Source organism: Osmerus eperlanus, chromosome 9, assembly GCF_963692335.1.
Source record: "Osmerus eperlanus chromosome 9, fOsmEpe2.1, whole genome shotgun sequence".
In the NCBI taxonomy this organism is placed as follows: domain Eukaryota; kingdom Metazoa; phylum Chordata; class Actinopteri; order Osmeriformes; family Osmeridae; genus Osmerus; species Osmerus eperlanus.
Window position 1 is genome coordinate 13,239,140 of NC_085026.1, and position 10,080 is coordinate 13,249,219.

Below are 10,080 nucleotides of genomic sequence, written 5' to 3' on the forward strand. Positions count from 1 at the left end.
CTTTATGGTTTGGCACGCCCAGATCCAACTGTTCTATGCAAATATTATGCGGAGAAGGACAATCCGAACGTGCCGCTGGCCAACCAGGATCGAGTTCTTACCGCGGGAGATCTAAATTTCGCGGGACCAAGTTTGGCGGTAAAAAGTAATTCTTGTAAGCTCCCGTTCTCTGAGTGACAAGCCAACCCGTGTAGCTGGACAGACAACGGCTACAGTCTCTGTTTCCGTAAACGAAGAATACTCTTAATAATTGGAAGATCTTGCAACTCAAGAAGAAAACTTTTACATCTGCTGATTTTAGACTTTTTATATGTTGGACTGTTTATTTATTTGAGAATTCAGCTTATAGCAATAGACCTCTGTACTTCTTTGGACAAAGGATAATATCGGTTTCCCTTTACAAGCAACTGAATTGGATTCTTGCATCATAATATTTTTTTACTGTGCGAAGGATAACTGTAGTGCATATATATTATACGTATGCATTTTGCACGGATAATATAAACAAAATAGCTGCTTTATGAAATTGCAGTTTAGTTTGAGAAAACAAAGTAGGCTATCCTTTGCCATAGGAAATAGCCTACAGCTCGTGAGCTAGTAACTCATCGAGTCCAGTCATACTCCTCGGTGTGCAACTAGAACAAACCCAGCAGTTTAATTGCAACGATCTCTTCATTTTAGTACATCAAAATGATCCGGATGCCCAAAGGCATTTCTCCTGCATCAGGTAGGGGGGCAATCGGACTGTCCTGCTCGCAAAAGAAAGTTCTTTCGGGAGTAAAGACAGACTTCTTCAACACCGGACTCTCGAGTCCACCGATGAGTTCGGTACCGACAGGATACTTCACTCAGATATGCAACACCACAGCAGCGGAACAAAGGGCGAATTGCCTTTATGCAACCCCCCACGGACCTGAGGCCAAACCCATCAGAGCATCCTCCGGTCGACTCCCGGTAAAGACCCTGTTAAACAAAAGATGTACCGGCCACAGTAATGTGTAACTGTATAGCATACAGTGATGCCAATGTATTGTGTTCTAGCTAACTAGCAAGCAACTACAGTGTGGGCAGACTTTATTCCTCATTTCCATTGGTATGCATGCATTTTACATTTTGTAGTCGCCTGACGTACTCTTAGATACAATATAGAGTAGTCAGTGTGCGTTCACGTGAATGAATGGGATAGTCATCTTGTTTTGCGCTGCAAACGAGCGAGAAACTAGTTTTACTGTCTCCCTGACATTTCTCCTCCCGCTGCCGCATCGCAGCTGTAGCTGACCCCCCCCCCCTGAAAGAATGGAAGGATGAGTTGCTCTCAGTGGGGGGGGGGCTGGGATAGTGCATGGATAGATAGTCCCTTGGCTTATGTGTCCCACCACCACTAGTACCATTATAGGGTTTAAGTTTGAACTTTTTGATCTGAGGAGGAGAGATGTCATATCTACAGAGAAAGAGAGAGAGGAACTGGTACTTTATTTCTCAACCGGCATTTACCAGAAAAAAAAGCGTTTTGCAGTAGTCCAGGGAGTGCCCTTCAGCTGTTGAACAATAACCACACCTAGCCTATCCAGTCAGCACCTGTTAGGTCATGTAAAGGCCGTCAATCTGTTTGTGTCTCTTTAGGGTCACCGCTGGACAACTGCTGTGTTGACCTGCATCTGTGTAACTTGTTGACCCTGGGATGTAAACCCTGCTGTGTGTTATGTTGTGCTGTGTGTATTTTAAATCTCCTCGTCCCCCACTCGCCTGGTTACTACAGTCTAATGTTTCAGGAGTTGTGAAGTATAAAAAAATAAGCCACTTGTGATCTATTTGTCACGTGACCTTTCAGATTAAAGTTATGGCCCAGGAGCAGCCATCTTGTTTCAGCCTACACAATCTTCTCAGACCAGCTATGCGTGTGTCAGGGGGGTGGGTTAGGAAGATGATGTAGAATACAGCCCCATGGACATCAGAAGATAATAACATACACACCCAGTGTGTTTTCAGACTGATAGTTTGTGAGTGTGGGGGAGTCAGGTGGCTGAGCGGTGAGGGAATCGGGCTAGTAATCCGAAGGTTGCCAGTTCGATTCCCGGTCATGCCAACTGACGTTGTGTCCTTGGGCAAGGCACTTCACCCTGCTTGCCACGGGGGAATGTCCCTGTACTTACTGTAAGTCGCTCTGGATAAGAGCGTCTGCTAAATGACTAAATGTGTGAATATATGTGTACAAGAAGCAGTCTCTCATTCAACAGTCTGTATCATTAAGACCTATTTGAACCATACTGATAGGACACTAATGCCATTTTTATTATATTTTACCAACTCAGAAAGTAAATGAAACTGAATGTTTGACCCTGTTCTTATCAGCTATTACTTAGATAAGAAGGCCATGCCTGGCTGACTGCCTGACTCCTGTCATTTCTTAACTACAATCATTAAACAACATCATGATTACAACAGGCTGTAAAAAAAACAGTTTCCCAAGTCCACCGGAAGGCCTATTCTGGTACTGTCTTGGAAAACCACAGAAAGAAAGATAGAAGAGAGATGTATGTGTCAGAGAGAATCGCTGACTTCCTTGTTTCAGTCCCTCTGAGTGACTCAATCAAGCCGTCCATCCATGACTGGTGGGGTTAGAGAGATGGAGCCTAACGGTACATTAGGAGGTCAAATATGACTGACACTAAGCAGGCTTCATGTGAATAAACTCTGGTTATCCTGAGACATAGAGATGATTGCCTGTTTCCGTGCTAATATGTGATCGTGGCAGGGGTGAAGATTGAGGGGGTTGTGGAGTATAACTCTGCACCCGCTTGTGTTTCCTGTATGGGTAAAAGTCCATATTGATGAGTGTTTCTGTAAAAGACAGCCACCACAAGAACCATGTCACACCAAGTTGCCAACACTAGGCCTGACTGCCCTAGTCCTATCCCCAGCCACCTACCAGAGACTTCCATTGGGGCTTTGCATGGGGTGTTAGGGTGTGATTGCCCACTTAGTAGACTTGTTTGTAGGATATGCTTATCTTGGTGCTCCATCTTCCTGCATTTCCCCCTTTGTCCAAGGCCCTCAAACATGCTTCCAACCCGGATGATTTGCATTTCAAAGTCCCCTTCCCCACTCTCCAGCTCCACAAACAACCAGCTCAAACTGAGCAGCTCCTTCTCACCACCTCCTTCTCTTCCTTTGGCACCCTAACATTGTGTACGTTTGAAAGGTCAACTCTTTAATAGGTTGTACTGGAGAGGCATAAGGACACTCGCAGGATAGCATGATACTCGGTGTAGGTTTTTCTAGGCATTAGGGTTTGATGAGTGAGATTCATGTGGGTGAGACTGCTCACACACATCTCTCATCTGACTGGAACATGTGCAACTCCTGTGAAATATAGACAGTAAAATATTCCAAAGCAGATAGGGAGAGACTAGGGGGAAGAGAAATATGGGGAAATAGTGGGGGAGGGAGAGAGAGAGAAATAGAGAATGGTGGACACACTGACTTACATAGCTGGACTCACGTGTGTGGGTGTGACCTGGGTGACACCATGTTATCTGTATGTTGCAACACTAACTCATTTATGTGTGCTTTGAGGTAGAGAGGGAAAGCTCAGAATTAGTTTCAGACATATGGTAATATTCTGTAAATAGCAGTAGTTAGGTATTTCATGTTTCTCTGATCAAGGAGTTTGTACATACAGTTGTGTGTGTGTTGAATTTGTTTTCTCAGCATGTTTGGCTTACTGTGGGACAGACAGGACATGTCTTTTCTCTGAAGCTGTGTTTGCACAGTGTTGACACAGCCTGGGAGCTTTCATTCAGACAGTGAGGCCTCCCTGCAGCTTTCTCACCAACAGCTGCAGGGCACAACGACAGACACTGGTGCAGGAAGTAAGGCCCTTTCTGCTTCACTCAGCAACCAACACAAGTCATAAATACAACTATTCTGAACTGTCTGTATTGGTCCCAAATACTGGTGCTAGGAGTTCTGGTCAATAGGATGGAGACAGACCAAGCTGCATAGAAAAAATGGTTGAAAGCGAAAATAAACTTCCACCGTCTGTGCTTTCTGTATTTGACACTCCGGCTAATTCAGCGAGTTGTGGTTGGACAACAAAAGATTCTGATCCCCCCAGAGAGGTCTGAATGGAGTGGTGACAATTTTCTTGTTCATTCCGTCCCCTCCTTCCTCCCCAGGGCAGAGTAGCTGATTTACTCCTGCCTGACCACAGACTGGGGTTTTGTGTCTCCTCAACTGTGGTTGAACAGGTTTCCCAGTGAACGTGTCATTACACGTCAACTGTAAAGTGTGTATGTAAAGTACCATATAGGACACCTAGTACTTCCTGTAGCTCTGGCATTGCTAGGCTGTGCTCAGTAAACGTTCTCTACTGAACTTGTTAAAGTTGAAGTGAAAGTGGAATGTGCGTGTGGAAGCACTGGCACGTTTCTGCTTTCAACACACACACACACACACACACACACACACACCACCTGCTGCTCTGTCCCAGATGTCGTTCCTAACAGGTGGACTTGTCACAGAGGACACTGGGACAATGGTCTCCCCCCCCTCCCCCCCCTTTTTTTCCACTCTCCTTTTCACACTCATACCATTTTCCTTTCAGATTTGCTGAGGCACAAATCTACAGCTGAAAGCAACTACATTTCTTTGTTCTGTGTGGTTCTGTCTTTCTGTCCTTATTGAGCCATGCCTAGAATTTATTCCAGTGTTCATAACAGTCGTAGTGTAAGGGATAGACACATAGGACCTCACTGACAGGATTAATCTTCTGGGTTAAGACATGTGTTGCCCCTAGCTATGCATTCACAGCATGTGCTGAATAACCCTAGTCATCATGCTGAAGCAGAGCATAGTCTCATTGGACGTGTGTGTGCTGAGGGAAAGGGGGGTCTAGGGGGTACTAGAATGGTGTTTGTGGGTCACATGGGGGGTTATGGTAAAAAGTTGTGTTTTATCCATGTCAGTAACTCAGAAGTAGAGGAAAGTGGTGAAGTAAGGAAGGAGAGACGGAGAGGAAGGTGTGAGGTGAACTGTGCCCCCCCTACACACACACTCACCACATCCTACCATCAAGTGCTAATTAGCCGGCACCGTCTGGATGAAATCCTACACCTCGTAAGATCACTCAACCGTGTGAACGCAAAGGTAGAGCTTCAGGGGTGTGTGTGTGTGTCTGTGACTAGGTGTGATGGCTCTGATCTGAGAATATGTAAATAATTGACAGGGTACCGTGACGATCATGTGTCCTGCAAGTTAACGCGTGGGTAAGTGTGTGTGTGTGTATGATGTATTAAGGATTACAGGCAGGTGACCAATGGATTGAAGCCGTCTCGTGGCAGCAGTGTGCGAGACAGGAATGTGGCAGCCTGCCTGTGTGTTCTTGAAAGACAGAGAGAAGAAAGGAGAGAACGAGAGAAAGGAGGGAGGTCGGGGAAGGGGGAGAAATGCAGGCCGAGGGGATGAGGGGAGTCGTTGAGTGAGTCCAGGGATATTCCGGCGTTTGGCGGGCGAGGGTCGGGAGGTGGTCCCATGCACATGCACACACACTAGCCCACCCCCCCAACCCCCTCTTGAAGTACTTGAGAATGTGTGAGGGTGCTTTGTTCTAGTTCTTGAGGACCTCTGCTACATTTACAACCCGGTACTTTTCAACAGCCCCTACGAATCCCGTTTCTCTCCTTAGCACAGACGTGACAGTGCTGTGGATGGGCTGGGCTCACTGTATAGGCCTCCTCTAGCACACACATGATCTATAGCTCTATGGGGCCATGTTAAAGGTCAAAAGGGCTTGTTAAGTATTCAGACACACAAGAGCCAGTTTCTACAGGCTATAGCTGGGATATTATGCCATAGGACTCAGCTCCTTTCCAACAGCTTACACTTTTATTCAAAACTCTCTCAAGGCCAAGAAAGGACATTGTATCGTTTTTACTTTAGTTAAAGCCAGTCTAAGCCATCAAATGCTAAGGTTATACCATGTTCCCTGAACAGCCTAACTGTTTGTTGGAGCGTGGAAATCTCTAGTCAATTCAATTCAAAGGACCTTACAAGACAAACAAGTATTTTACCTTGTCAAAGTTACAGGGAGGTAAAATGTATTGAGCGCTTCACCGACAGTCTCTCATAAAAGTCCTGCATCTTTGTCGCCCCCTGCAGGCCAAGAGAAAGCTGGACCTGGAGGATCCTCTGTACCTGCCAGACTTTAGGACACCAAAGGGCAAGAGCAGCGCTGCAGCCAGGATCCCAAGCCCCCGCAGTGAGTGTCTGTCTGTGTCTGTGTCTGTATCTGTATCTGCGTCTGCATCTGTCTGTCTGTCTGTCTGTCTGTCTGTCTGTCTATCTGTGTGTCTGTCTGTGTCTGTCTATCTGTCTGTGTCTGTGTCTGTTTTTGTGTCTGTCTATTTGTCTGTCTGTGGCTGTCTATGGCTTCACTTCTGATTTCTCCCCTTGCCACGTCTTCATCTTCTGCATAACTCCAATCCCCCGCCCAACCACAAATCCTCCTCTTGTGTCACTTCCCCTCAGCCCCTAAGTCTCCAGGTGAGCGCACGCGCTACGACACCTCCCTGGGTCTGCTGACTAAGAAGTTTGTGGGCCTGCTCAGCGAGTCACCAGACGGGGTTCTGGATCTGAACTGGGCTACCGAGGTGCTGGAGGTCCAGAAGCGACGCATCTATGACATCACCAACGTTCTAGAAGGAGTCCAGCTTATCCGCAAGAAGTCCAAGAATAACATTCAGTGGATGTAAGTAGACTAGACAGGAAATACTATCATAGACACACCATGCCGTGGAGGAGACTTTTCTAGAGACATCTTTGAGACCTTTCTGTGATTATGATACAGAGGTGGATCTATCTGACTGAGGGTGTGTGCGTTTCGTCCAGGGTGGGTGGTGTGTTTGAGGGGTCTGCAGGCGGAGGGGAGAAGGCGAGGTCGCTGAAGAGAGAGCTGGCGGACCTGGACAGAGCGGAGAACGCTCTGGATGATCTGATCCAGTCTAGCAGCACCCAACTCAAACAGCTCACAGAGCACAAAGACAACCAGAGATATCCTTTCAGTCCAAAAACTGCTTCCACATCCCCATGTATGGTCTTTATGCCTGTCTGTCTGAGTCTGTATGTTGGCGTGTGTTCATTGTGTTCACCTGGACGTGTCGGCTGTTCCGGTTGGTCTACATTCCTTGACTCTGCCCCACATTAGGTTATGTGACCTATCAGGACATTCGTTCCATTAGCAGTCTGCAGGACCAGACGGTCATTGCTGTCAAGGCCCCCTCTGAAACCAAGCTGGAAGTTCCTGAATCTCCGGGGGTGAGTAAAGATCTCAATATAATTTTTAGTAATTTTTAGTCTAGGACTAGGCTTAATCCATGTCTGGGAAATTGGGCCTAGATGTTTATACTAATCCTAAACCCTTCCTCCCTATCCTCCTCCAGGGCTCTCTCCAGATCTACCTGAAGAGTAAGAACGGGCCTATTGAGGTGTACCTCTGTCCTGAGGAGGGTCTGGAGGATGCCAGTCCCGTCAAGAGCACTTCCACCCCCAGTAAGGACTACCCTAGCCCCCAACCTCACCCTCTGGGAACGCCTGCCACCCCCACCACGGCAGCATCCAATTACACTGTCAAAGAGGAGCCTATGGAAGGTAAGCTTTTTTGGGGCTATAGTGAGGGACAGTGTTTGGTAGGCCTTATTATGAAAGTTTATAGTATTTGTTCTTTAGACACATGTTAACTGTTCTTGAGTAGTATGTCATTAATCCACTCGTCTCCTGTTCTCTTCTCCCCACTCCTCTCTTTTCCTCTCCACAGCTGCCCTCACCGCACCTCGTCCCCTGCCCCCCCCCAGCACCCCCGGCAGCAGTGCCCTCCCGCCCCCCAGCGGGAGCAGCTCTCTGCTGGACGTGGAGGGCCTCCTGGGTCTGCCTCCCAGTCTGCTGCAGATCACAGAGGACCAGCTCCCCGGCCCCTCTTACACCCCCGACCCCAACGCCCCATTCGTCAGCTTCTCCCCACCCCTCGACCAAGACGACTACCTCTGGGGCCTGGAGGACGGAGAGGGTGTGTCTGACTTCTTCGATACCTATGACCTGGGGGATTTACTTCGTAGCTGAGATAGAGTGAGGGAGCACGATGGAGAGGGATTCAGGGGAATGTATCTGATAGGGTGGGATTGATGAAGAAGGGGAGAATGCGACAGAAGGAACGGGGGAGAGATGGAGGAATGAGCTATGTAGACTTTACACTATGAAGCCATGCTTTGCTTTAGCCATGTCTATTTGATGTCAGTGAGGCGTTGCCTCTAAATTCTTCATGCAAAATGTATATATTTGGGGTTCAGGGGGAGGGGAGGGTTGCATGCACTGTCCAGTCTTCAAAGCTGTTAATGTGACTAATTTGTAAAGAACAGATGGCTTGTTACGGTCTAGTGTGCTAACTGGTAAGACATAGCAGCCATCTTTTATGCATATCAAATAATATAGCTGGGGCATTTGGGAGGAATTGGGTGTTTACATTGAAAAACTCAAATCTCAGGAATTCTTATGCTCTTTTATTTTTGAAAGTCAACATGTTTTCTCCACTGTTGGACCATCAGCCTCTTTGGCAATGTATCATGTCAGCTTTAACTCAGTGGCTTCACAGGGTGGTATCCATGCTTGTTTAGTATGTTACCACCCAGGTGTAAGATACCAGGGATCGCATTGAACCTGTTCAGGAACAACTCCACCAGCCTTTCAGTCCTCAACACTTAGTAACATCTGACGGGATAGGGCAATGCCTCAACAACCTCTTCTCTGATAGGTGGAATTTCCACCATATTGTTTATACTTCTCCTACTCTGTCAGATCTGTATGTGTTTAGAGGGTTGTGGCTGGTGGCAGTTTCTCCATAGGTCTGTGGCTTATGTGGTGTATTTCCCACTGATCCCAATGAAACTAAGGTATTGTAAAGTATTTCATAGCTGGTTGTATGGATAAGGTCCTCCTCTCAGACATGATCTGGTTGTCCAGGTGAAACACTTCTACCTCCCTCAGCACTCAAAGGTTCATAGCTGACCAGGCAGCGTTTTACTGTTGCTATATTATCAACATGTGTGTGGGTAACGTCACAGATCATGACCTTGTATGGATCCATCAATCAAAGTTATGTGAAGTCACCATATCTACCTAGTCTTTGATCCTTTGCTAACCAGGGACAGAAAGTTTGGCAGCTAAGTTTCTTTTTTTTGGAAACTTCTCTCTGTCTATCAATGTGAATTTGTATACAATTGTTTGCGTTAAATTGCTATATATTTCAAAGGAAATCATTCCGTAAGTGTAAAACAGTAATATGCAAACACCTGGCTCAAATGTGTTTTGTTTCCGGGAGTCAATTTGGAGTCATTTTGTCTCCCTCTGCAGTTGAAATTGATGAATTGTTCGATTTGAACCCTCCCCATGCATCCACATGGAGAACTTTTTTTCTTTTCTAATGAACACTTTCCCCAATATGTGTGGTAGTTTAAACTAGGTAAACAAAGGGCAGAAGAATCACCCTCAATGTCTCAAAAGCTGTGAGCCCTCTTTTTGAGACATACCTATAGAACTGTTTTCTAGACGTTTCAGAGATGGGATTACAGTTGAGCTCCTCGCCAGTCTGTTTCTGTCTTTACCCTGTGATGTGGGTGAGGTCAAAATGTCCTGTCCTAACAAAACTTGAAATTGTGTGTGTGCGTGTGTAAGATTTGAAAATAGATGTGATTTAAGGTGTAGATTAGAAATTCTGAATTAAGAAAATGTATTTTTTCCAATAAGCATTATTTTTTTGTACCTGTACAGAATTATTTTGTATTTATACTTTTTTTCCTGAATAGAATTGAAAAGTTGATGAGGACCTCGGTATAGAAACAAAACGATTGCATCTGTGACTTGAGCACTTAATATTTTGTAATATTGTGTGGTCTGTTTGAATTGAATAAAGAATTAAAGCCATGGTGTACATGTGGCATTCTGCACTCCTTGTTGATGATATCATGAGCAGACCCAAATGTCTGATGTTAATCTCAGCAGCTGCCATGACAGAATGACTCAGTATGGCAT

The 10,080-nt window shown here is 46.1% G+C and overlaps 1 protein-coding gene across 1 annotated transcript; it reads left to right on the forward strand.

The window, feature by feature from the left end:
* Window positions 1-172: 172 nt before the first annotated feature.
* Window positions 173-10,005, forward strand: e2f2 (E2F transcription factor 2). The gene is made up of 7 exons (XM_062469240.1): window positions 173-954; window positions 6,160-6,259; window positions 6,529-6,748; window positions 6,889-7,050; window positions 7,200-7,314; window positions 7,440-7,647; window positions 7,814-10,005. Exons 1-7 carry the CDS (start codon window positions 691-693, stop codon window positions 8,113-8,115), a joined length of 1,371 nt encoding a protein of 456 aa, XP_062325224.1. The 5' UTR covers window positions 173-690; the 3' UTR covers window positions 8,116-10,005.
* Window positions 10,006-10,080: the final 75 nt, after the last annotated feature.